The 27,345-nt window shown below is 45.7% G+C and overlaps 2 protein-coding genes and 1 long non-coding RNA gene across 3 annotated transcripts in view; all 3 read left to right on the top strand.

Annotated features, from left to right (window-relative positions):
* The window catches only part of MOGAT2 (monoacylglycerol O-acyltransferase 2), a 229,251-nt gene that overhangs the window by 64,264 nt on the left and 137,642 nt on the right, over positions 1-27,345 (top strand). The window lies entirely within an intron of this gene.
* Positions 1-27,345, top strand: part of LOC310761006 — a 177,755-nt gene that overhangs the window by 99,301 nt on the left and 51,109 nt on the right. The gene's annotated exons all lie outside the window — the stretch shown is intronic.
* The window catches only part of DGAT2 (diacylglycerol O-acyltransferase 2), a 64,948-nt gene continuing 51,109 nt past the window's right edge, over positions 13,507-27,345 (top strand). Inside the window, exon 1 of the mRNA XM_083610050.1 lies at positions 13,507-13,736. Coding sequence (XP_083466176.1) covers positions 13,697-13,736 — 40 coding nt within the window. The 5' untranslated portion in view covers positions 13,507-13,696. The remainder of the gene's footprint in view (positions 13,737-27,345) is intronic.

Raw genomic sequence — 27,345 nt, 5'->3', positions numbered from 1 at the left:
CAGGGAGGGCGCCACTACTGAGAAGTCCCTCTGCCTGGTTCCCTGTAGCTTTGCTTCTCGCAATGAGGGAACCGCCAGAAGGCCCTCGGAGCTGGACCTCAGTGTCCGGGCAGAACGATGGGGGTGGAGACGCTCCTTCAGGTATACAGGACCAAGGCCATTTAGGGCTTCAAAGGTCAGCACCAACACTTTGAATTGTGCTTGGAAACGTACTGGGAGCCAATGCAGATCTCTCAGGACCGGTGTTATGTGGTCCCGGCGGCCACTCCCAGTCACCAGTTTAGCTGCCGCATTCTGGATTAATTGTAGTTTCCGGGTCACCTTCAAAGGTAGCCCCACGTAGAGCGCATTGCAGTAGTCCAAGCGGGAGATAACTAGAGCATGCACCACTCTGGTGAGACAGTCCGCAGGGAGGTAGGGTCTTAGCTTTGCACACAGCAGAACCCGGCTTTCCTCAGCATAATTTGGATTAGCTCGGAGAAGGATTTGCATTTTATTTTATTTTATATTCACAACAGTGTGCAATAGGGGTTGGGGGTGTTTTTCAGCTTGGGGGTTGCATTTCCCTGCATAGAACTATCTAGATGGGCAAAGTAATGGATGTGGCTCTTAGAGTTGTATAGCAGGCTGTGTTCCGGCCGTGCAAAAATGAGAGGTTTTTGGTTTGTTTTGTTTTTAGTAAATCTTTATTGGTTTAAAATACAGACGTACAATGAAGGTGAATACAGAAAGGTTAAATAAAAAGAAAGAAAGAAAAAGAAAACATCGAGACACAAAAGTAAGAAAGAATTTAAAAAGACAAAAAAGATAAGAAGAAAAAGAAAAAGAACCAAAAATTTATACAAAATCATATCTGTCAAATAAAAATTTCTGCATAAAACTTCCACTCGTTCTCATTATACTGTTTCTGTTGTCGTGATTTTATTGCACAGTTTTGCTTTACAGTGGTACCTCGGGTTAAGTACTTAATTCGTTCTGGAAGTCCGTTCTTAACCTGAAACTGTTCTTAACCTGAAGCACCACTTTAGCTAATGGGGCCTCCCACTGCCGCTGGAGCACGATTTCTGTTCTCATCCTGAAGCAAAGTTCTTAACCTGAAGCACTATTTCTGGGTTAGCGGAGTCTGTAACCTGAAGCGTATGTTTACCCGAGGCATGTAACCCGAAGTACCACTGTAAACCCTTTTTCATACATTCCACTCAAATATCCATTTCATTTATTTTTGTTTACAAGTATCATTCAAGTTCTGCTAGATGGTATCATTTTTACAATACAATCTTATATATTCTTTAAACATTTTCCATTCTCCATATGTTTTCTGATTTAAGGCTCCCCTGACTTTTCCCGTCCTCTTTCCTAGTTGGAAATATTCTATCATAAGTGTCTGCTATTCTGGCCATTCTGGCCAATGAGAGGTTTTTGAGGCAAGCATCAGGCAGGATCACACCTCAAGAAGCTGGGGAGAGGGATTGTGTCTTGGGGAAGGGGAATAGTTTAGGGGGGCTCTCAAGGGCTAGATAGAGAGTCCTTTGGGGGTACATTTTGACAAGCACCAGCTCATCCTCATCCCCAAGCTTGGCAGCACTGGTGCGGAAAACAGGGGCATTCCAGGATCAGGATCAGAAGCTGGGATGGCTTTCGTAATTCTGGGATTTTCCCTAGAAAACAAGGGCACTTGGAGTGTATGCTGAACAAGCTGGGTGCAGACATGCTTTCGAGTATACAGGTAATAATAATAATCTTGCTCAAGGCAATCCAAAGTGACTTACAAACAAGCAAGCAAACAAACACCTGAATACAGTGGTACCTTGGGTTACAGGCGCTTCAGGTTACATACGCTTCAGGTTACAGACTCCGCTAATCCAGAAATAGTACCTCGGGTCAAGAACTTTGTTTCAGGATGAGAACAGAAATCACGCGGCAGTAGCGTGAGGCCCCATTAAGTAAAGTGGTACCTCAGGTTAAGAACAGTTTCAGGTTAAGAACGGACCTCCGGAACGAATTAAGTACGTAACTAGAGGTATCACTGTAGAAACATTCTTCTTCTTCTTCTTCTTTGGTGATCCCTTGTAGCTGAGTAAGATTGTCTTCCATAAACACGGTTTTAACAGTGAGTCCGTAAGTGACTGTGGAGGCCAATTCTGGATCCACATGTCCTTCCACAGTGGGGACATAGGTTTCCGGGTGGGAGTTGATCACGGTGTGGATTTGCCAAGCGTGCCTTTCTCTTAGCACGTTTCTCCCTTTCGTTCTGAATTTGAACGTCTTCAAAGCCCATGACACCTTTGGTAAAGGCTATTCTCCAATTGGAGCACTTGCAATCCAGTGTTTCCCAGTTATCGGTGGTTATACTACATTTTTTTAGATTTGCCTTGAGAGAGTCTTTGAACCCCTGTTGTTGACCACCAGCATTACGCTTTCCATTTTTGAGTTCAGAATAGAGTAGTTGCTTTGGAAGACAATAATCAGGCATCCAAACAACATGACCAGTCCAACAAAGTTGAAGAATCATTGCTTTGACACTGGTGATCTTTGCTTCTTCCAGTACACTGGCATTAGTTCGCCTGTCTTACCAAGGGATGTGTAAAATTTTTCAGAGACACCGTTGATGGAATAGTTTGAGGAAAAACCAAGGGGGAATACTTTAAAAACATACCACCCACTTCTAGAAGGCCACAGATAGTTAAAGGCTATGGATGTTGAAATTATAGAATCATAGAATTGTAGAGCTGGAAGGGAACCGAAGGGTCATCTAGTGACAGTCCAACCCCCTGGAATGCAGGAATCTCAACTAAAGCATCTATGACAGATGGCCATCTAACCTCTGCCTAAAACCTCCAAGGAAGGTTATATTTTCCACTTTCTCGTACCTTTTCCGTCCTGATGAATTTCCTTCAGAATTCTCTTTTGAACAATGACAATCACAACACGATGTTGAACTTAAGTCCGGAAAAACGAGAAGCAGAAATTAACCCAAAATGACAGACTTACCCATCCCTCCCTCCAGCTGTTTTGGGCTACAACTCCCATCAGACCCAGCAATATTTGGCGGTGCTGGTTGAGGCTGATGGGAATTGTAGTCCAAAAGGTTGATGTAATGCTTTCAAGGGTCTCAAAAGTCGGGGCAGGAAATGCTTCCATGGCCAGTGGTCACAAAGTGAGGCAGGAGCCCTTAATTCACATAGCACAACTTATACAGCCTTCAGATCCGTCTCAGTTTTGTGAATTATTTTTTTTTAATGCCAATTATCCACTGCCTTGCTGAGACTTTGAATCGCCTCATCCACGCCAGCAGTTACATAACACGACACAGATAAGATGAAGGAGACAGAACTGGGGAATGGGAATGAAGGCCTGTGAAGCCTTTCCTGTTGCCATGGAGACAGAGAGGAGAAAGGGTCCTGAGGCGGCTCTTGGAAGATGCTCTTTTTTCCTCCTGTCCAGCCGACATCTGTGTGATGATTTTGTAGGAAATGGAGAGAGGAAACAGAGAGCTGGCTTGCTAGAGAAGCAGGGGCCTCGCCACTCATTTTGTGGGGATGGTGGGGACCTCAGGGTGTGGGCGATAACACAAAAAGCAGCTGCAAGTTTGTGCAGACACCAGGCTGGATCATTAAGTGTAAAACATAACCCACTCCCCACCAAAAAACCCTCCCCCAAAATTTAGAAAAAAATATTTCCCTCCCCTCCTTAATTTAGCCTACAAACTTTTTAAAAAGTGAAAATAATATTTGCCACACACCCCACAAAAAACCCTCTCAACCAAGAGGTATGATAAGCTCCTCCCCACCCAAATTCTGAAAAATGGCTCTCTCGCCTCTGCCCCAAATATCTGAAAGGAGTTGGTCCCCAAATATCAGCTCGGCTCTAATATATTGTGCTGCAGACAGCAGAATTGCTTGGGTGGCACATGGCATCCCTGCTGCCATGGCAACGGGCCTGGATCTCATCCTGTCTGTGTATTTTGTTGCCTAAGTCAGTCCGCCTGAGGCGAGACAATAACCCTACCAAAGGATAGGGCAGGGCCAGATTTAGGTTTGATGAGGTCCTAAGCTACTGAAGGTAATGGGGCCTTTTCTATGTCCAGCTGTCTTTTGTCAACAACAAATTGTAACTGTTTTTTGTGTGCTGTATATATGCTATATGGTAATTTATGGACCTAACAGGTATCTCAAGCCGTTTGCACATAACAAAATATGTATTTAATCAAAGTAATTGTTGAACTGAAATACAATTAATAAGAAGTATATTAATGTTGTTGTTGTTTAGTCGTTTAGTCGTGTCCGACTCTTCGTGACTGCATGAACCAGAGCACACCGGATATATTAATATTAATAGTATATTAATAGTGAAATACAGTTAAGAAGAAGTATATTAATAGAGCAGGAGGCAGTGGAAGACAGGAGTGCCTGGCGTGTTCTGGTCCATGGGGTCACAAAGAGTCGGACACGACTAAACGACTAAACAACAACATATTAATAGAAAGTGAGGAGGAATTAAAGAACCTTTTAATGAGGGTGAAAGAGGAGAGCGCAAAATATGGTCTGAAACTCAACATCAAAAAAACTAAGATCATGGCCACTGGGCCCGTCACCTCCTGGCAAAGAGAAGGGGAAGAAATGGAGGCAGTGAGAGATTTTACTTTCTTGGGCTCCATGATCACTGCAGATGGTGACAGCAGTCATGAAATTAAAAGACGCCTGCTTCTTGGGAGAAAAGCAATGAAAAACCTAGACAGCATCTTAAAAAGCAGAGACATCACCTTACCGACAAAGGTCTGTATAGTTAAAGCTATGGTTTTCCCAGTAGTGATGTATGGAAGTGAGAGCTGGACCCTAAAGAAGGCTGATCGCCGAAGAATTGATGCTTTTGAATTACAGTGGTACCTCGGGTTAAGAACTTAATTTGTTCCAGAGCTCTGTTCTTAACCTGAAACGGTTCTTAACCTGAAGCGTCCTTTTGCTAATGGGGCCTCCTGCTACCGCTGCACCGCTGGCATGTGATTTCCGTTCTTATCCTGGGGCAAAGTTCTTAACCTAGAGCAACCACTTCCTGGTCAGCAGAGTTTGTAACCCGAAGCGTCTGTAACCCAAAGCGTCTGTAACCCGAAGCATCTGTAACCTGAGGTACCATTGTATGGTGCTGGAGAAGACTCTTGAGAGTCCCATGGACTGCAAGAAGATCAAACCTATCCATTCTGAAGGAAATCAGCCCTGAGTGCTCACTGGAAGGACAGATCATGAAGCTGAGGCTCCAATACTTTGGCCACCTCATGAGAAGAGAAGACTCCCTGGAAAAGACCCTGATGTTGGGAAAGATGGAGGGCACAAGGAGAAGGGGACGACAGAGGACGAGATGGCTGGACAGTGTTCTCGAAGCTACAAACATGAGTTTGACCAAACTGCGGGAGGCAGTGGAAGACAGGAGTGCCTGGCGTGCTCTGGGGTCACAAAGAGTCGGACACGACTAAACCACTAAACAATAACAACATATTAATAGTGAAATAATTATCAAGCTCTAACTTAAAATGATTGGCTGTCCATTTCTTACGTCATAGGAGCCTATACAACACAAAACACTGTTGTTGTGCGTAGGTTTTATTTTATTTGTTTTTTATCTTATATTTTGAAAATGTACATCCAGCTTTCCCCCCTTTAATTGTTTTTGGGGCCCCCCAAGAGAGTGGAGTCCTAAGTTATAGCTTGTAAAACCAGCACTGGGCTATAAGATACTACCATGGGTCTCTTCTCCCTCTTACCTCTGACATGTAAACATCTCAGAGGTAAAAGGGATCTGAGTTCTTGTTATCCCCATATGCTTTTTACAGAATCGTAGAATTGTAGACAATTCTGGGACAGCTCTGAAGTGTCCCTCATGCCACAATGCTGTTCCAACTGTGTTTGGATAACTTGCTTCCAGTGCAGCCATGCAGCAAACTTAACCGATTTCGTGGGAGATGGCCCCAATTGCTATGGACTTGTCTTCCTCCTCCGTGTGAAGATTGCATTCCCAAACCAGTGATTGCATTCCTGCACTCTGCAAATTAAACTTTTTCAGGTGGGAAGAGTGATGTAAGTTTCAGATTCATCAGCTCCCTGAAGTCTGGGGGACACTTTCCATCGTTGAACTCCCCCAGCATTTAAAACTGAACTGGCGACAAATCAAACTCTCTTTGACATCCTTTTGTAACTTTGGCCTTTTGTATGCATTGCAACAGAGCCGCACTCCGGATTTTGGTGCAAACCCCGTTTTTGGCGCCTCGTTAAGTTTGTACAGTGGAGAAATGAGCCACTGCAAAAAAAGAAAGAAAAGAATACAGCAGACCTCATCTCTAGAGTCAGGGGTGAAAGTCTAGGACCTGGTGGGAACACTGAAGTTGTCCCCAAGCTAGCAGTTCGAAAGCACATCAGAGTGCAAGTAGATAAATAGGTACCGCTCTGGCGGGAAGGTAAACGGCGTTTCCGTGCGCTGCTCTGGTTTGCCAGAAGCGGCTTAGTCATGCTGGCCACATGACCCGGAAGCTGTACGCCGGCTCCCTCGGCCAATAAAGTGAGATGAGCACCGCAACCCCAGAGTCGTCCGCGACTGGACCTAATGGTCAGGGGTCCCTTTACCTTTACTGACTCTTTGCTGACCCTTTGGGGGAAAACCACAGATTCTGAGCACTGGCAGGGACTTAGGATGAAAAAAGCAGCCTACCTTTGCTCTCCCTTTCCATGGCTGGATTTAACCACGTTCCAAAAGTGGGCAAGGGCTCTCCGGGGCTCTTTGCTGAAGCAACAGATTGCAACCATGTCTCCTGGGGCCTATTCTGCGACAGGAGTCATGGAATGACATGATGCAAGACGCCGAAAATTGGGGCAGCGGGCAGTCGTGCATGCTGCACTTCCGTGACATGTACACACCATTGTGAAAACTACGCCAGGAGTCATCCTGTTATGGCTGGTAACTGCCAAAGCTGGTGGGGCGGCCAAGGTTCAGTGGGACCACTTTGTTCTCCCTCCCCTCCTTCTCCTCCATTGTAAAGATATTACAGGCATTTAAGCAATGCTACAGTAATAGGGTGTGCCATTTTAGGGAGCAAAACTTAATTTTTTGCACATTTCTTCAGTGAGGAAGTATTAAAAATAGGTTTTTTGGGGTGTGAAGAATGCAAATCTGCTATTATTTTTGCGACTGGGCAACATTTAGCTCGCTCAACCTACATTTAATGAAGAAGCACATAATCTGCTTTCGGAAAACTAAAGCATTTTAATTCTACCTTCTGAAACGGTCAGGTTGTTGGCATGTCTCTGTCACAAAAGACAATGGAGTGCACCTCCAGGGGTGAAGTCGAAGCAGCACCAAAGTGACCTCTCTGGAGTGCAAGCCCGGGCAGTGTGTCTGGAGGTCCTGGGCTACCCAAACGACAAGACCCCCTTCTCGGCCTCACTGATGTGGTCAAAAGGAAAGCATAACAAGACATTTGGCACCAGCTTCGCTGCAAGAGTTACTGGAAGGAGGTGTACAAGGCACCATCCCACTGTCTTAAGGACTCCATTCCGGATTTGTGTAGGGTTGGCTCCTGAGCCTTTCCTTCTCCTGAAGATATCCTGCAAGGCAGCAGAGGTTTAGGATCAGTTTTTTCCCTTCTCGGTGGGCTACATTCTCAGCTTGAGAGCTCCATCTGCCCCACATCTGCCCCTCTACAGCATGGACAGTCAGCACCTTCTGACCGTCTTCTCTTGGTCTTGCGGGTGGCACTGTGGTCTAAACCACAGAGCCTCTTGGGCTTGCCGATAAGAGGTTCGAATCCTCGTGACGGGGTGAGCTCCCATTGCTCTGTCCCAGCTCCTGCCAACCTAGCAGTTCCAAAGCACGCCAGTGCAAGCAGATAAATAGGTACTGCTCTGGCGGGAAGGCAAACAACATTTCTGTGAGCTCTGGTTTCCGTCACGGTGTCCCGTTGTGCCAGAAGCGGTTTAGTCCTGCTGGCCACATGACCTGGAAAACTGTCTGTGAACAAACACTGGCTCCCTCAGCCTGAAAGCGAGATGAGCGCCACAACCCCATAGTCACCTTTGACTGGACTTAACCGGGGTCCGTTACCTTTACCTTTTTTTTACCTCAATCTACCAGAGCCTTCCACATTCATTGCCGGTTGTCCTGTGGGATTAGCTGACCCATGTTAGGCATCTACTTCCCAACATTTTTAATCGCTACACCACACGGACTCTCCTTCAGCCGTTCCTCACAGAACTTGGTCTCCATGCTGTCATCACAGTATAACGGGCTTCGATCCATGAATGAGAGGAGCAGCGTGTTGGAAAACTGTTGGCAAAGTAGTTCCTGTGTCAAGTCTTCTTGCATGGTGTGAAGGTTACCAAGGTTGGGGGCAGGCAGCATGGGTGACAGGGAGAAGACCCTTTTGAGTTTATCTTTGCATTGCATTTTATCCTGCCAGTGTGGTGTAGTGGTTAAGAGCGGTGGACTCGTAATCTGGGGAACCGGGTTCGCGTCTCCGCTCCTCCACATGCAGCTGCTGGGTGACCTTGGGCCAGTCACACTTCTCTGAAGTCTCTCAGCCCCACTCACCTCACAGAGTGTTTGTTGTGGGGGAGGAAGGGAAAGGAGATTGTTAGCCGCTTTGAGACTCCTTCGGGTAGTGATAAAGCAGGATATCAAATCCAAACTCTTCTTCTCTTCTGCCAGAGAGGAATGGCAAAGCAAGCTGATGGACTACGCTGAAATGGCAAAACTAACCGGGAAGCTCAGGAACCAAGAAGACAAAAACTTTTAAGAAAGGATGGGAGAAATTTATAATTTATTTCGGAGACCGCTGTAAGCAGATGAAAACATTAGCAGGATTTTAATAACACTTGTAATGTAACAATTATTATTATGGACAATACGGACAGATATGAAATATGGATCATGAAATAATATGCAGTTGAAAATGTTGACAATAAGTCCCATGGAGGGGATGCTGGGAAGTCTGGAGAATCAGAGAAATCTCTAAATGTGGATATTTGCTTGGCATTGTTTTAACTCTATGCTTGTAAAATCAAATAAAAATATTTTTTTTTAAAAAAAAAAAGCATTTGTGTGCATGTGGACAGACTTCTAAAACTGTGGCTTCAGCCATTCCCCCATCGGCACAGAGGCCGTCTGGAAATATATATATATATATATTTCCAGACGGCCTCTGTGCCGATGGGGGAATGGGTTGATGCCAGAAAACTTGTTTCGAAAAAGGTACAACAAATACTTTCTAAAGTTAAAAAAACAAAACGAGGGGGGGGGGAGGAAAGGGAGTTTCCAAACTTGGATCAGACCTTGATCACCAGCAAAGGTCCTGAATGCATTTCCCTAAGGCAGGCACCCCCAAACTCAGCCCTCCAGCTGTTTTGGGACTACAACTCCCATCACCCCTAGCTAACAGGACCAGTGGTCAGGGAAGATGGGAGCTGTAGCCCAAAAACATCTGGAGGGCCGAGTTTGGGGGCGCCTGCCCTAAGGCCATTGACGGATGGGAAGATTGTGGTGGCTGCGATACGGATATCCAGCATTGCAGTCCTACCTGGAGGAGCTTTCTCTTGAAGCCAAACCCTACGTCATGGGTAGGCAAACTAAGGCCCGGGGGCCAGATCTGGCCCAATTGTCTTCTAAATCCGGCCCCCGGATGGTCCAGGAATCAGCGTGTTTTTACATGAGTAGAATGTGTCCTTTTATTTAAAATGCATCTCTGGGTTATTTGTGGGGCATAGGAATTTGTTCATACCCCCCCCCAAAATAGTCCAGCCCCCCCACAAGGTCTGAGGGACAGTTGACCGGCCCCTTGCTGGAAGAGTTTGCTGACCCCTGCCCTACGTGGATAGGATTGGGCTGCTACAACTATCTGCACTAGTTTGCACATTGGCACTGGAGAGGCTATTCAACGGTACCCTCTCCCGGGCTAGCTGCCATCCTCTTGTGCTTGCAAATGTTTCAGGTAGACCTGCTGTTTTATTTCCAACCAGGACATGTATCAAGTTTCCTGCCCAAATCCTGCAACTTCATACTGCAAATGTTCCCATGTATTGACACTAGCGCTATAACTTTTTGACTTCTTTCCCTCCCGTCCCGCAAAAAAACCAATTTCCAGTATCATAAAGCGATGCACTTTTGCTTAGATGCACTGAAAAAGGGTCCAGTTCTTCTGAGTTGTGAAAAAAGGTCATCCTGAAATGAAAAATCGGAAGCACCATATATGTAACGCTATTACTCGTAAGTATTAGCACTTTTAAAAAACTTTAGGGAACTGTTTAGAACTTTTGCAGCTGTCTGGAACTTCCTAATCTGTGTAGAATGTTTCAGAAGAATCCAAATATTGGTCTCTATACAAAGAACACACAATCAAAGTGATGCGGGAACTTTATGGTGCTTGCAGCAGAAACTAAGACAATCTGCAACCCCAATTTATTCAAAGCCATAAGAAGTGATGTACATTGTACAAAACATTGTACAAGTGTTAGGAAAAAACTGCCAGCTCTGTTTATGCTATGCATATTACGTAATACATTATACAGTATACATTATACAGTTAAATATACAAAAATCAATTTATTGATCGGGGTGACCTTTTTTCAAAAGATTTGGAAATGACAGTTCATTTCTTTGTTATTAGGCAAAAGTTCATCTAACTGAGCTACAGGAACATGAGGTTGTAGAAAAGTTATAACCCTAGTAACGTAGCGGAATTGACTTGTGAGGTGGTGTGTTGTTTGATAAGAGATTGAGTGATTTTTTGGGGGGGGAAGCTCGTTTAATTTCATTGTACACAGGTTGTACACAGACAATAAAGGTATTATTATTATTAGTAGTAGTAGTAGTAGTGCACCCCCCAAATATTGTTGTAATGGACTGCAAGTGCCCCCTCCAGACAGTGTCAATGTTTGGGCAAGCATTGCAGAATAAAGCAGAAGAACATGGTTATAAATTCACCAGTATTGCATTATTATTGCATCAGTGACATCCAGTATTGCAGGATACGACTCGCCTTTCCAAAGATTTGCCATGTATAGCGAAGACGAACATCCTTTTTTTACCCATTGACAAGCAAGACCAGTTGATGACATACGGCATGTGACATATGGCAGAGATGGTGACGCAGTATTGCTGTGAGTTTGGGGTGTTCAACTGTGTGCTAGACACTTCTGAGCCCTGGATCCGGCAAGTGTTAAAAGCTAAGCAAGCCAAGACCACATAACACTACTGCAATGCGCTCTATGTGGGGCTAACTTGAAGGTGACCCGGAAACTACAACTAATCCAGAATGTGGCAGCTAGACTGGTGACTGGGAGCGGCTGCTGAGACCACATAACACCGGTCTTGAAAGACCTACATTGGCTCCCAGTACGTTTCCGAGCACAATTCAAAGTGTTGGTGCTGACCTTGAAAGCCCTAAATGGCCTCAGCCCAGTAGACCTGAAGGAGTGTCTCCACCCCCATCGCTGAGGTCCAGCTCCGAGGACCTTCTGGTGGTTCCCTCGCTGCAAGAAGCCAAGTTACAGGGAACCAGGCAGAGGGCCTTCTTGGTGGTGTCACCCGCCCTGCGGAACGCCCTTCCACCAGATGTCAAGGAAATAAACAACTACCTGACTTTTAGAAGACATCTGAAGGCAGCCCTGTTCAGTGAAGTTTTTGATGTTTGATGTTTTATTGTATTTTTAATATCCTGTTGGAAGCCGCCCAGTGTGGCTCGGGAGACCCAGCCAGATAGGCGGGGTATAAATAAATTAATGTTATCATCATCATCATCATCATCTGAAGGCAGCCCTGTTTACGGAAGCTTTTAATGTCTGATGCATTGCTGTATTTTTTGATGTTTGATGCATTACTGTATTTTAATATTTTGTTGCAAGCTGCCAAGAGTGGCTGGGGAAGCCCAGCCAGATGGGTGGGGTATAAATAAATTATTATCATTATAATTATTATTACAGTGGTACCTCAGGTTAAGAATTCATTCTGGAGGTCCGTTCTTAACCTGAAACTGTTCTTAACCTGAGGTACCACTTTAGCTGATGGGGCCTCTTGCTGCCGCCGCGCTGCCAGAGCCCAATTTCTGTTCTCATCCTGAAGCAAAGTTCTAAACCCGAGGTACTATTTCTGGGTTAGGGGAGTCTCTAACCAGAAGCGTCTGTAACCCGAGGTACCACTGTATCAGCATCCCACCGGAATACTCCATCCTTCACCCTGTGCGGGGGGGGGGGAGGTGGAAAGGGAAGAATTGATGGCAAAGGGGAGCCGGCGAGAGGCTTCGCAACGCCTTTCCAATCATAGAATCATAGAATCATAGAGTTGGAAGAGACCACAAGGGCCATCGAGTCCAACCCCCTGCCAAGCAGGAAACACCATCAGAGCACTCCTGACATATGGTTGTCAAGCCTCTGCTTAAAGACCTCCAAAGAAGGAGACTCCACCACACTCCTTGGCAGCAAATTCCACTGTCGAACAGCTCTTACTGTCAGGAAGTTCTTCCTAATGTTTAGGTGGAATCTTCTTTCTTGTAGTTTGGATCCATTGCTCCGTGTCCGCTTCTCTGGAGCAGCAGAAAACAACCTTTCTCCCTCCTCTATGTGACATCCTTTTATATATTTGAACATGGCTATCATATCACCCCTTAACCTCCTCTTCTCCAAGCTAAACATGCCCAGCTCCCTTAGCCGTTCCTCATAAGGCATCGTTTCCAGGCCTTTGACCATTTTGGTTGCCCTCCTCTGGACACGTTGCAGTTTGTCAGTGTCCTTCTTGAACTGTGGTGCCCAGAACTGGACACAGTACTCCAGGTGAGGTCTGACCAGAGCAGAATACAGTGGCACTATTACTTCCCTTGATCTAGATGCTATACTCCTATTGATGCAGCCCAGAATTGCATTGGCTTTTTTAGCTGCCGCGTCACACTGTTGGCTCATGTCAAGTTTGTGGTCAACCAAGACTCCTAGATCCTTTTCACATGTACTGCTCTCAAGCCAGGTGTCACCCATCTTGTATTTCTGCCTCTCATTTCTTTTGCCCAAGTGCAATACTTTACATTTCTCCCTGTTAAAATTCATCTTGTTTGTTTTGGCCCAGTTCTCTAATCTGTCAAGGTCGTTTTGAAGTGTGATCCTGTCCTCTGGGGTGTTAGCCACCCCTCCCAGTTTGGTGTCATCTGCAAATTTGATCAGGATGCCCTTGAGTCCATCATCCAAGTCGTTGATAAAGATGTTGAATAAGACCGGGCCCAAGACAGAACCCTGTGGCACCCCACTAGTCCCTCTTCTCCAGGATGAGGGGGAACCATTGATGAGCACCCTTTGGGTTCGGTCAGTCAGCCAGTTACAAATCCCACCCCAGCGTGGCCATTTCCACCAAGCGACGTCCCTTTGGCGCTCCCCCCCCCCCTCCAGCCCCGTGAATGTCCCGGCCCGCCTCGTCACAATCCTCCGTGGCCCCGCCCCCGGCCAGGTGCTATAAAAGGACGCGCCGCGCGCCCTCGTCCGTCTGCTGCTGCTGCTGCCGCCGCCGCCGGGAGAAGGAGACGCAGCTGCCTCTGCCGCCGCTGGCTTTGCTGCGCGTCCCCCACCCCCCCGAGCGAAGCTGCGCTGTTCCCGGCTCGCGAGCAGGAGGAGCGCCGCTGCCTCCCGGCGAGGGATGGATCGGGGCCCGAGGCCGCTCAGGTTGCAACGCTGAAGCCATGAAGACCCTCATCGCTGCCTACTCCGGCGTCTTGCGAGGTACGGGTGGTACCCAAGGAGGGGGGGAAAAGGATGTTGGTGGGGGTTGGAGGAGGAATTTTTTTTGGGGGGGGGGAGAAGCATGGGCGTAGGTCCACCAAAATTATTGAAATTAATTGAGGTTCTGCTCACCCCCCCCAGTAGAAGCCTGCAAGGCTGCCCCCCCCCGTAATGTCTTTTGGGGGGGTATTTTTACCCGTGATTCCCCCCCCAAATAAACTCGACTTTTACTGCGTCCTTCCTTTTGGCAGATCAAGATGATCAGGTGCCAGTGAAAGCGGCAAGGGTTTTTTAGGGGGGGCAATTAGAACAAGATCTGTTATTTGCATATTGACGTCAAACCCTTCCCCCCCAATGTATTTTCTATAGTTAAGTTTTTACCTCTATCTTCAGTATGTTTTGTTTTATTGCTACGGCTCGTGGCTGGTGCAAATAAAGATTCTTCTGATTCGACAACTTTAGGGAGTGATCTCCTAAAAAGAATTTTTTTTAGCTGCCCCCCAAATCCTGGCAACGCCTATGGGAAGAAAGTATATTCAATTTGATATTCCATACTCTGCATGTAATTTCTGAATATCAGGCAGGATCTCTATCCCACACTCACCCACATCTCCTTCATAGAATCTCCATTATTGTAACCTGAAGCCATGCGTTCGAGTCCTACCACCCAGAGCAGGAGAAAGCAAGCTTGCTCCATCTTCTGTGTGACAGCCCTTGAGATATTTGAAGATGGCTATCATATCATAAATGGCATTTCCAGTTTCCCCCCTTTCTGCCCCTCCCCACCTTGCAGTTTTAAGGGGGGGGAGCAGCTGAAGTAACAATTCACCGAGGGATAGCGTCCAGCAAGGGTGCCAACTTTTATAAAAATGGAGGGGAGGTAAGCCCTGTCCGGCAAAATTGATCTCATTAGAGGCGACACACATACGCCATATGAATGGCAATGTCAATCAACTGGGGTGGGGGCTGAAATATTTTATTGTGGGGAGTCTGAAGGGTCTCGGTGCCTAGGAGTTGGCTCCTATGAAATGCAGCGGGGCAGATTGCAAAGGTGGAAGCCCCACGGTGTGTGTGTGTGCACACTTTGGTGCCGGGAAGAATGTTGTTGGGTTGAGGTGTGATTCCATGTGCAAGACGGGAGGGGAGAACGGTTATCTGCAGTCTTTTAGCCAGCTTCCTTATTCGTGTCTCAAGGAGGTGCACCATAACAGTGGCAAAAGGGGAGATAAGTTAGAAACGTTGAAAGATCCGCAAGAAAAAGCTGGCCATTCCTTTCAAAAGAAGCTAAAACTGTTTCAAAGAGACATGGAAAAGTCAGGTCGGACCGCAGGTGTCCTCGGTTGTTTGTGGAAAGTGCAGATAATGGGTGCCTCTCGTATCTGGACAGGAATGCTGTTCCACAGAGCAGGGGCAGCCCTGCTCTGTGTTACTGCGCAGATCTGAGATCTCTGGAACTTGCAGGAGAAATTCAAGGATCTTCTTTGGCCATCGCTCGTAGCCAAGTAAAGATCGCCTTCCATAAACACAGTTTTAACAGTGAGTCCGTAAGTGACTGTGGAGGCCAATTCTGGATCCACACATCCTTCCACAGTGGGGACATAGGTTTCCGGGCGGGAGTTGATCACGGTGAGGGTTTTCCAAGCATGCCTTCCTTTTAGCACGTTTCTCCCTTTTGTCCTGAGTTCGAGTGTCTTCAAAGCCCATGACACCTTTGGTAAAGGCTGTTCTCCAACTGGAGCGCTCGCAGGCCTGTGTTTCCCAGTTATTGGTGTTTATGCTACATTTTTAAAGATTTGCCTTGAGAGAGTCTTTAAACCTCTTTTGTTGACCACCGGCATTACGCTTTCCATTTTTAAGTTCGGAATAGAGTAGTTGCTTTGGCAGACGATCATCAGGCATCCGCACAGCATGACCAGTCCAACGAAGTTGATGTTGAAGAATCATCGCTTCGACACGGGTGATCTTTGCTTCTTCCAGTACACTGGCATTAGTTTGCCTGTCTTCTCATGTTATCTGTGACAGCCAACGCCTTGCCCCATCAGCAGATGGGTAGCCAATGCAAACGCCTCAAGCAAGGTGTTTGCATGTTGGCCGTGGTTTTGCCCCCACGTGGTTTTGTTCTGCACCAGCTGCAGCCTCCAGACCAACCCCCAAGGGCAGCCCCAGAAAGAGCACACTGTAGTAATCCAGCCGTTCGGGTACTGATGCACAGATAACTCTGGTCAAGGTATCCCGATCCAGGAATGTCCGTAGCTGTCTTAAAAGGCTTCCTTAACTGCTCAGGGCACCTTTGCCAGCTGTAAGCAATGCAACCTGATCCATTTTATCAACTCCCCCCTTCTCTAGCCTCTTCTTGGTTGTTTTCCTACCTTCCTAATCTGGAATAGCTGAACCACTTTTTAATGGACTTTTTGGCTCTACGGTTGCCATATGGCACAATACACCTTTCTTCCTGTGTTCCCTAGAACTCACATTGATAGCTCTTTAACACCTTGTGCCTCTGTTGGCCCTTGAGGTTTATTTACCCCCAGGTATTTTACCTGTGGGGACACGGGTGGCGCTGTGGGTTAAACCACAGAGCCTCTTGAGCTTGCTGATCGGAAGGTCGGCGGTTCGAATCTCCATGACGGGGTGAGCTCCCGTTGCTCGGTCCCTGCTCCTGCCAACCTAGCAGTTCGAAAGCACGTCAAAGTGCAAGTAGATAAATAGGTACCGCTCCGGTGGGAAGGTAAACGGTGTTTCCGTGTGCTGCTCTGGTTCGCCAGAAGCGGCTTAGTCATGCTGGCCACATGACCTCGGAAGCTGTACGCTGGCTCCCTCGGCCAATAAAGCGAGATGAGCGCTGCAACCCCAGAGTCGTCCACGACTGGACCTAATGGTCAGGGGTCCTTTTACCTTTACCTATTTTACCTGTGAGGTCCAACAAGGGGTTGGTGATGAGTTTTCCTTTGTTGTTATTACAGCTGCTTAAAGATGAAACAAAAAGCAGAAAGTTAACCATTCATGGAGGGATATGTACGAGTGGAATAGAGCTTCCATCTGCTGGTGCAGTCTACTTTGGAAAACTGGGTGCTGGTGGGCAAACAGAGGAGAGCTGTTTCCTTTGTGCCCTTCTTGGCTGTCAGGCTTCTCGGAGGAGTCAGGTTTGCCACTATGGAAGAAAAGCAGACTTGAACTTATGGCCTGATCCTGTAAGGTGAAGCCTGAATGGGCGAGTGAGACTGTAAGCATCTGAAACGCTAAACCCGCAAATGCAACGATGGCCACAGATGCAGCGACCAAAATGCTGCTATGAAAGTGACAAGGTTTCTGCGGAGATCTGGAGATCTGCAAGTATTGGGTGTAAACTATGCTTGCAAGCTTATTTTCTCTTGCTCTGGAGGTCAGGACACGAACCGATGGATTCAAGTTACAGAAAAAGAGACTCTGACTAAACATAGAATTGTAGGGTTGGAAGGGACCCCATGGATCATCTAGTCCAGCCCCCTGGAAGGCAGGAAAATGCAGCTGTCCCATACAAGGCTCGAACCAGCAACCTTGGCGCTATCAGTACCATGCTTTAGCCAGCTGAGCTAACCAGCCTGATATCAGGAAGAACTTTCTGACCTTAAGAGTTGTTTGACGGTGGAACAGACTCCCTAAGGAGATGGTTTAAGCTGATTCCCTAAGGAGGTGTTTAAGCTGATTTTGTTGTTGTTGTTGTTGTTGTTGTTGTTGTGTTGTTGCTTTTCAGGTTTACACATTTCACTATTTTTACAATCATTTTAACGTTTCAAAGCTTGACTTCCTTCCCCCTCTTTCTGCAGTTCCTTAAATTTATTTCTGATATCTTCTGCATATCCAAATTAACTTACGTTGCTTTTTTATTCATCTCCTTTAAGTATATGCTCTTACGAAACTGCAGGTTATTGCAATAATCCTGCCAATGTTCTTATCTGTTTGCAATTTGTCTGTAAATAGTCAATAAACCATTTCCATTTCTTTTCTAAAAAGTTTGTTACCTTGATTTCTTATTCTTCCAGAGAGTTTTGCCATTTCTGCACACGTTTTTGTGTTTAAGCTGAGTTTTGATGGTCCTGGATGCTTTAGTTGAGAATCCTGAATTGCAGGGGGTTGGAATAGAGGACCTCTGGGTTCCCTTCCAACTTTAAGGTTCTATGGTTCTGTGCTATGTTGCGGCAGCAGAGCAGCTTCTGTTTGCAGCCAGGGCTCCATGTGGAATTTGCATGTGGCTGGAAGCACCTTCAATGTTTCGGAGCAATAGCCTGAATTATTTGTAGTGCTCATCAAAGGGCTTTGCACATTGGGAATCCAATTTGCACATTGGGAAGCCAATATTTACTTGTCTTGTGTGCTGTTGGCTTTCTGCTAAGGGGCTCAAGGCCATTCGCCGCTTCACCATTGAATAGGCAGGACCCCAAAGGGACAGAGAGCAAACAGGGAAAATTATGCAAACAGTTCCCAGCGTTCTTTGGCCCTTTTGCGGGAAAGGCTGTGTTGCAGGTGTTTGCTGCTGATCCGAAATTCTCTGGGATGCAACCTGGACTGCTGTGGCCCTTCTTCTTCATGGTGGCTCCTTATCTGGTGGGCTTTCTCCAGAGAAAAGCTGCGCTGTCCCATTCCCCCCCACTTTCCTGGGTGTAAGTCTTGTTAAAGACCTGGCTTCTTATAAAACTTGCCCAGGTTTGTGCTGTTGCAACCTGGTCTCTCCCTCTTAACCGAATTCAGGAGCGACTCCTTCCCAGAAAAGTGTACGGAAATCACAGCCCAGGGGAAACTAAAGACCAACCTTTCTTGAAATGCTTCTTTTGCCTGTTAAAGTATTAGCTCAGAAAGCATGTACAGTGGTACCTCGGGTTAAGAACTTAATTCGTTCTGGAGGTCCGTTCTTAACCCAAAACTGTTCTTAACCTGAAGCACCACTTTAGCTAATGGGGCCTCCTGCTGCCGCCGTGCCGCCGGAGCACGATTTCTGTTCTCATCCTAAAGCAAAGTTCCTAACCTGAGGTACTATTTCTGGGTTAGCGGAGTCTGTAACCTGAAGCATATGTAACCTGAAGCGTATGTAACCCGAGATACCACTATACATTAAAAGCATTGGCTGTGAGCCTTTGTGAAAACAATAGTACAGTCCTACCTCGGTTCTCAAACGCCACAGAGCCTAGGGCTTGCTGATCAGAAGGTCGCAGTTCGAATCCCCGCGACGGGGTGAGCTCCCATTGCTCAGTCCCTGCTCCTGCCAACCTAGCAGTTCAAAAGCACACCAGTGCAAGTAGATAAATAGGTACCACTCCGGCGGGAAGGTAAACGGCGTTTCCGTGTGCTGCTCTGGTTCACCAGAAGCGGCTTAGTCATGCCGGCCACACGACCCGGAAGCTGTACGCCGGCTCCCTCGGCCAGTAAAGCGAGATGAGTGCCGCAACCCCAGAGTTGTCCGCGACTGGACATAACGGTTGGGGGTCCCCCCCTTTACCTTGGTTCTCAAACACCTTGGTACTCAAACAACTTGGAACCCCAACACTGCAAACCCGGAAGTAAGTGTTCTGGTTTGCGAATTTTTTTCGGAAGCCGAAAGTGCTCCGTTTTGAGTGTTACACTTCCGATTTGAGTGCCGGACTTCCATTTTGAGTGTTACTCTGAGGTCTGTCTTTTTTTGCTATTCATTTTGCATTTTTGTTGCTCTTCATATTTTGTTTTTGTGACCCTGTGGAACCCAGTTCATCTACTGATTGATTGTGTGACTGCAGTACATCGTTTATTACTTTATTTTATGGTTTCATTAGATAGTAAAACTCATGTTAAATTGCTGTTTTAGGGGTTGTTTTTAAAAGTCTGGAACGGATTAATCCATTTTGCGTTACTTCTATGGGAAAGCGCGCCTTGGTTTTGGAACGGACTTCCGTAACGGATTAAGTTTGAGAACCAAGGTACCACTGTATTGAAATTTATGTATTTCCAGTCCACTTTTTATTCTTGTGGGTTTTTTTTTTTTAAATGGTCAGCTTAATTGTGGAGGATCGGTAACTTCACATTTATAAGATGCTTGCATTCATTGAATAGATGTCTGTAGTTCCTTCAGGGATTTTGTAAAAAGTTAACAGTGCTTTTTAAGTATAGGAACAAGTCTTGTGAGATTAGTCAACATTACCTCCAGATAGCGGATTAAGGTGTGCGTTTGAGGTGTAAATAGTGGTTTGGGGTTTGCCCCGATTCAGAATGAAAAGGCCAGACCCCCCAAGTCATTATGGGTTACACATAATTCTAGAAAGAGTGCAAAACACGATTTGAGGTGGTTTTTTTTTTTAAAAAAAAGAATTAAATATTTAATCCTCAAAGTTAGGGGCTTTAGCCTCCCAGCTCAATAGCACCTGATGTGTTGATGGCAGAGCTGAGATCTCGCAGCTCATCTTGACCTGCATAAACTCCCTGCATTTTAAAGTGCACAACTTCCTCCAGTGAATTACGGGAACTGTAGTTTATCCTGCGTGGAGATATACTTTCCAGAACACTTAACACAGTACAGCTCCCAGGATTCTTTTTTGTATTTCATGTATTTTTATTTAGTACTTTTCAAGTTTACACATTTAACTACGGTAATTTTATACATATCACTAATTTTACAATCATTTTGACATTTCAACACTTGACTTCCCTCCCCCTCTTTTTGCGGTTCCTTAAATTTATTTCTAATATCTTCTGCATTTCCAAATTAACTTAATTTGCTCATTTATTCATCTTCTTTAAATATATACTCTTACAAAAACTGCAGGTTATTACAATAATCCTGCCAATGTTCTTATCTGTTTGCAATGTAAATATTCAATAAACCATTTCTATTCTTTTATTTAAAAAATTGTTATCTTGATTTCGTATTCTTCTTGTAAGTTTCACCATTTCTGCATACTCTGTAAGTCCATTCTTCTTTCACTGGGACTTCTGCATCTTTCCATTTTGGGGCAAGTAACATTCTTCCTGCTGCGGTCGTATACATGAATAAGTTTCTTGATATTTTAGGTAGTTTTGTCCCTAAAATTCCCAAAAGGAAAGCTTCTGTTTTTTGTTTTGTTTTACAAAGGTTATTTTAAAAAGCCTTTTCATTTCATTATATATCATTTCCCAACAAGTTACAGCTCCCAGGATTCTTGGGTGATGGGTGTGTGTATGTGTGTGTGAAATGTATTTTAAATGTATGGTGCATGTACAAGCCAAGTAACTACACTGGTGCAAAGTAAAATCCTTATATTGGAGAGCCTCAGGTTTGGGGCAAATAGGACTCTCTAGGCCATGGGTAGGCAAACTAAGGCCTGGGGCCTGAATCCGGCCCTATCGCCTTCTCAATCCGGCCCACGGGCGGTCCAGGAATCAGCGTGTTTTTACATGAGTAGAATGTGCCCTTTTATTTAAACTGCATCTCTGGGTTATTTGTGGGGCCTGCCTGGTGTTTTTACATGAGTAGAATGTGTGCTTTTACAGTGGTACCTCAGGTTACATATGCTTCAGGTTGCAGACTCCGCTAACCCAGAAATCGTGCTTCAGGTTAAGAACTTTGCTTCAGGATGAGAACAGAAATCATGCTCTGGCGGCACAGTGGCAGCAGGAGGCCCCATTAGCTAAAGTGGTGCTTCAGGTTAAGAATAGTTTCAGGTTAAGAACGGACCTCCGGAACAAATTAAGTACGTAACCAGAGGTACCACTGTATTTAAAATGCATCTCTGGGTTACTTGTGGGGCATAGGAATTGGTTCATTTTTTCCCCTTCAAAATATAGTCCGGCCCCCCACAAGGTCTGAGGGACAGTGGACCGGCCCCCTGCTGAAAAAGTTTGCTGGCCCCTGCTCTAGACCTCTTCATCTGAACGTAAGACAAGCCTGCTGGATCCGACCAGCCTACAAGCAGGATTTGAACGCAAGACCATTCTTTCCGGCAACCGTGGAGGTAGAGCACATCCATCGTGGCTGCTAGCCATGGATACCGCCACGAATTTGCCTAATCCTTTTTTAAACTCAACCGCCCAGGCCACTCCCCACCCCCCACACACCGGCGTCACCCCTCCCTGGCCCTCCTCTTTTTTTTTATAATAAATTTTTATTGGTTTTACAACATACATTAACACACAAAAACTAAGAATTCACAACATAACACATTAACAAACAAACATATAAACACGTATAATTTCATAACCTTTTTTTCTTAAACCTTATTTCAACGACTTCCCCATACCTCCCTTTTCTGCATCCCTGTTTTAAACTTTTTCAGCAACCCCTAATTTCAATTACTTATGATTCAATTTCTTTAATCCTTTTTCTCTTACCCAATCGTTTATCGTTGCAATTCTGTTTTACGTTACCCATGACATTTTAGCACTCATTAATTTTACAACAGTTCTTAAGATAAACTTTAAATTTCTTCCAGTCTTCTTCCACCGTCTCTTTCCCTTGGTCACGGATTCTGCCAGTCATCTCGGCCAGTCCCATATAGTCAATCACCTTCGTCTGCCACCTCCCTGGCCCTCCTCCAGTCCTTTTCCCTCCCTGGAAATCATAGAATTATAGCATTGGAAGGGACCCCAGCAGCCATTTAGTCGAACCCCCAACGCCTCTTGCTCTGCCTGGATGGGGAAGCACGTGCGAATGGCCGCACCCAGTGCCGAATTTACGTATAAGTTAAACAAGCTGTAGCTTAGGGCCCCACTCTCTTGGGGGCCCCCAAAACAATTAAAGGGGAAAAAAGACTATGCACATTTCCAAAATATAAGATAAAAAACAAATAGAATCAAACCTACATGCAGCAACAGTGTTTTGTGTTGTGTAGGCTCCTGTGATGTTAGTCATGGGCCCCGCCTGCTAGCCTGCTCCCTAAAATATCACTGGTTTGCTCATTTCTATATATAGGGTGCCTCCATTCTGCATGGACTGGTTATTTTGTTATGTGCAAATGGCTTGAGATACCTATTAGGTCCATACATTACCGTGTAGCATATATTCAATGCAAAAAACAGCAACAATTTGTTGTTAACAAAGGATAGCTGGACATATAAAGGGCCCCATGACCTTCAGTAGCTTAGGGCAGGCATAGGCAAACTCAGCCCTCCAGATGTTTTGGGACTACAACTCCCATGATCCCTAGCTAACAGGACCAGTGGTCAGGGATGATGGGAATTGTAGTCCCAAAATACCTGGAGAGCTAAGTTTGGCCATGTCTGGCGTAGGGCCTCATCAAACCGAAATCCAGCCTTGGCCAGACTATACAGCCTATTGAATTTGTACAGCCAGTATTTATGTGTAGGAGAGCATGAAAAGGCCTCTATGCACACCCTATGGAGGTGCTGCCATGTGGAAGCAGATCTGTCCCTTGCGCTTGGCTCTGTCATGTTCCTTTCTGCTGGGCTTCCCTCTGCGATGGTGTGTCGTTCATGTGGGACCTGTGGGGCCCTCCGGAGGTTGCTGGACTCCTGAAGGAGCGTCTCCACCCCCATCGTTCTGCCCGGACACTGAGGTCCAGCTCCGAGGGCCTTCTGGCGGTTCCCTCCCTGCGAGAAGCAAAGCTACAGGGAACCAGGCAGAGGGCCTTCTCGGTGGTGGCACCTGTCCTATGGAACGCCCTCCCACCAGATAAGCAACTACGCAGATAAACTTCCTGCGTGTCTTTCTTTCTTTCTTTTTAAAAAGTTTTTATTTGTACTTTTCAGGTTTATACATTTCATTAGCTTTACAATCAATTTAGCATTTCAAAGTCTGACTTCCTTCCCCCTCTTTCTTCAGTTCCTTAAATTTATTTTTTAATATCTTCTGCATATCCAAATTAACTTACTTTGCTCATTTATTCATGTACTTTAAGCATATACTCTTATGAAACTGCAGGTTATTACAACAACCCTGCCAATGTTTTTATCTGTTTGCAATTTGTCTGTAAGTATTCAATAAACCATTTCTGTTCTTTTATAAAAAGTTTTTTTCTTGATTTCTTATTCTCCCGGTGAGTTTCCCCATTTCTGCATATCCCATGAGTTTTTGTATCTGTTCTTCCTTTTCTGGGACTTCTGCTTCTTTCCACTTTTGGGCGAGTAACGTTCTTGCTGCTGTAGTAGTATAACTAAATAAATTTCTATACAATTTAGGTAGTTCTGTCCATCAAATTCCCAAAAGAAAAGCTTCTGGGTTGTAGTTTTTTGTTGTTTTTTTACAAAAGTTATTTTGAACATCCTTTTCACTTCATTATATATCGTTTCCCAGCATATTTCCGCGTTTCAGAGGGTTGGACCTGATAATTCTCGGGGTCCCTTCCAGCCCTGAGATTCTGTGTCCCTTTCCGCTTTTCTTAGCCTTTACCTTTCCTGAGAAACCCAGTCCGTAGAGATGCACACACTGGCATTTAGCAGGTGGCGCTGTGGGTTAAACCACAGAGCCTAGGACTTGCCGATCAGAAGGTTGGCAGTTCGAATCCCCGCGACGGGGTGAGCTCCCGTTGCTCGGTCCCTGCTCCTGCCAACTAGCAGTTCGAAAGCACAAAGTGCAAGTAGATAAATAGGTCCCGCTACCTTTTTACCTACTCCTTGTTAACCGTGTTCCGCTTATGGTATACTCTGTCGGTGGCAGAGACATTACAAGCCAGTGGAGGCCAGTTTGTTAGGGCAAATGATGCCCTTTCTCTCCAGCATCATTCTGCCTTCTTATTTGCATTCAGCTCCTTCCTCAGTAGTAATAGTAGTAGTAGTAGTATAATAATAATAACAATCATAATTTATTATTTGTACCCCGCCCATCTGGCTGGGTTTCCCCAGCCACTCTGGGCAGCTTCCAACCGAATATTAAAAACAATACAGCGTCAGACATTAAAAACTTCCCTAAACTTCCCTTCAGTTGTCTTTTAAAAGTAAAATAGTTATCTCAGCTTTTCTGCTTGCAGAGCACAGCAGAGAGGAGGCTGGGGCTGAAGCTAGGATCTGTGAGCTTTACTTGTTATTGTCTCTGCCTCTGCCGGTCATCAGCTCTGGTTCCACATAATAATAATAATTAATAATTTTATTATTTATACCCCACCCATCTGGCTGGGCTGCCCCATCCACTCTGGGCGGCTTCCAACACACACAAAAACATAATAAAGCACCAAACATTTTGTTTGTTTGTTTAAATTGACATCTTTATTGAAAGTTCAAAAAGTGCGTAACTATGTGGTGTAGTTAGACATGGTGAGACACAAACAAGAAAGAGAAAAAGAGAAAGAGAAACAGAACCTGCGCAGAAGGGAAAACAAAGGGGACGACGACCCAAAACTGTATATTATACAAGGAGGTTGTTGTCCTTCACCAGATCTTAATCTGTTACAGTATTTGTAAGAACAGATTCCAAATATCATTGAATTTGTCCATGGCACAGTCTTCATTTATATGCAAGTAGTTCATATGTTGCATGTTTGTATACGTCTTCAATCCAATTATAGAAGGGAGCCGCATTTTTATTTTTCCAATTCACCAGGATCAGTCTTTTTGCCGTGGTCAGGGCACAGAGAGTTCACCCGTAATGTCGTTTTGTAAGGTTCCATGTGCTGGCTATATAATTCAAGACGATCTTTTGCTCTGTAAATGTAAGGTCATTCCGTGCAGTTCTGCTGATGGTTTCAGTTACCTTCTGCCGAAAATCATTCAATATAGGACAAAGAAAAAAACACATATGTTTTAGAGAAGCATTGTCCCTATTGCATCTCCAACAGTTAAAGGTAAAGGTAAAGGGACCCCTGGCCATTAGGTCCAGTCGTGGCTGACTCTGGGGTTGCGGCGCTCATCTCGCTTTATTGGCCGAGGGAGCCGGCGTACAGCTTCCGGGTCATGTGGCCAGCATGACGAAGCCGCTTCTGGCGAACCAGAGCAGCGCACGGAAACGCCGTTTACCTTCCCGTTGGAGTGGTATCTATTTATCTACTTGCACTGGCGTGCTTTTGAACCGCTAGGTTGGCAGGAGCAGGGACCAAGGAACGGGAACTTACCCCGTTGCGGGGATTCGAACCACCGACCTTCTGATCGGCAAGCCCTAGGCTCTGTGGTTTAACCCACAGCGCCACCCATGTCCCTAGATACCATAAAACACCAAACATTAAAAACTTCCCGATACAGGGCTACCTTCAGGCGTCTTCTGAAGGGTATATAGTTACTCATCTCCTTGACATCTGACGGGAGATCATTCCACAGGTAATCAATAAAGTTGTGGCCCTTTCTAATCCAGATCATTGTCTGCTTCAGTTTTTTAATCACATTTAGCCGCTGCCTGGTGTGTGTGTGTGTTTGTGGCCCTGCGACTGGGACCCACAACAAACAAACTTTGTGGTGAGTCCCCCCAACTTTTTCTCCCGGAAAGTAAGTGCTACATAATAGTGATTCTGAGAAACAATCTCAGAGAAACACCGTAAATAAGTTAAGTTATCGTACTTTTCCGTGTATAAGACGGGGGACTCAAATTTTGGGGGGACTCAAATTTAAGAAAATGGGGAGCATTGCTCAGAGTTGTTGAGCTTTTTTTGGGGGAGAGTTGCCGAAAATCGAACAATCCGCCTTGTCTGTCCCATTGCTGGCAGAACTCCGACTTTTTAGCATAATTTTTAAAGAAAAACCTAGTCTTATACAGTCATACCTCTGGATGAATACGCTTCAGCTTAAATATTTTCGGGTTGCGCTCCGTGGCAACCCGGAAGTAATGGAGCGCGTTACTTCCGGGTTTCGCCGCATGCGCAGATGCTCAAAATGACGTCGCGCGCATGCGCGGAAGCGGCAAAACGCGACATGCGTAGATGTGTAGTCAGGTCTTACGTTTGCTTCAGGATGCGAACGGGGCTCTGGAACGGATCCTGTTCTCATCCAGAGGTACCACTGTACATAGAAAAGTACGGTAATTTGGATATGCGGAAGATAGTAAAAATACAGTGGACGCTCGTGTTGCGAACGTGATCCGTGCGGGAGGCACGTCCGCAACCCGCAGCACCATGTCGGCGCATGCGTGGGTTGCGATTTGGTGCTTCTGCGCATGCGCAAAGCTCAAGTTAGCAGTTATGCACATGCGCGAGCGCCGAAACCTGGAAGTAACCCGTTCCGGTGCTTCCAGGATTCGGCGCATCCATAACCCGAAAACGCGCAACCTAAAGCGTCTGTAACCCGAGGTATGACTGTAAAGGGAATGCAGAAAGAGGGGGAAGGAAATCAAGTTTTGAAATATCAAAATGAATGTAAAATCAGTGAAATGTATATATCTGAAAAGTATAAATGATTTAAAAAATAAAGTAAAAATAGTGATTCCGAGAGAAGGTCGGCTCAGACCTCTGCACGCTGCCTAAGCTGGTGTACCGAATCGGCTATAAAACTTGAAAGCTTTTCTTGGCCTGGCGCCACAGCTCCTCAAGAAGCCGGGAACAAGCGGACCTCTGTTCGCTGGTTCTTGCTCTTTGCGCCGCCGCGCACGACTGACTGGGAGAAACCAGCCGAGTGAGCTTGACTTCGCCGTTGTTAAACATGACCTTCAGCACCTAGCGCCAGGGGAAGGAATCGGCAAGAAAATGATTGATATCGTTATCTCTCTTCTCCCCACTCCAAACAGGAACATCTTAAAGATTAAGTTTTAAAAATA

The sequence above is a fragment of the Podarcis filfolensis genome (genome assembly GCF_964270895.1).
Source record: "Podarcis filfolensis genome assembly, chromosome: 4".
NCBI lineage: Eukaryota > Metazoa > Chordata > Lepidosauria > Squamata > Lacertidae > Podarcis > Podarcis filfolensis.
The sequence above is the reverse complement of the archived record's forward strand: the minus strand, read 5'-3'. Positions and strand labels throughout refer to the sequence as shown.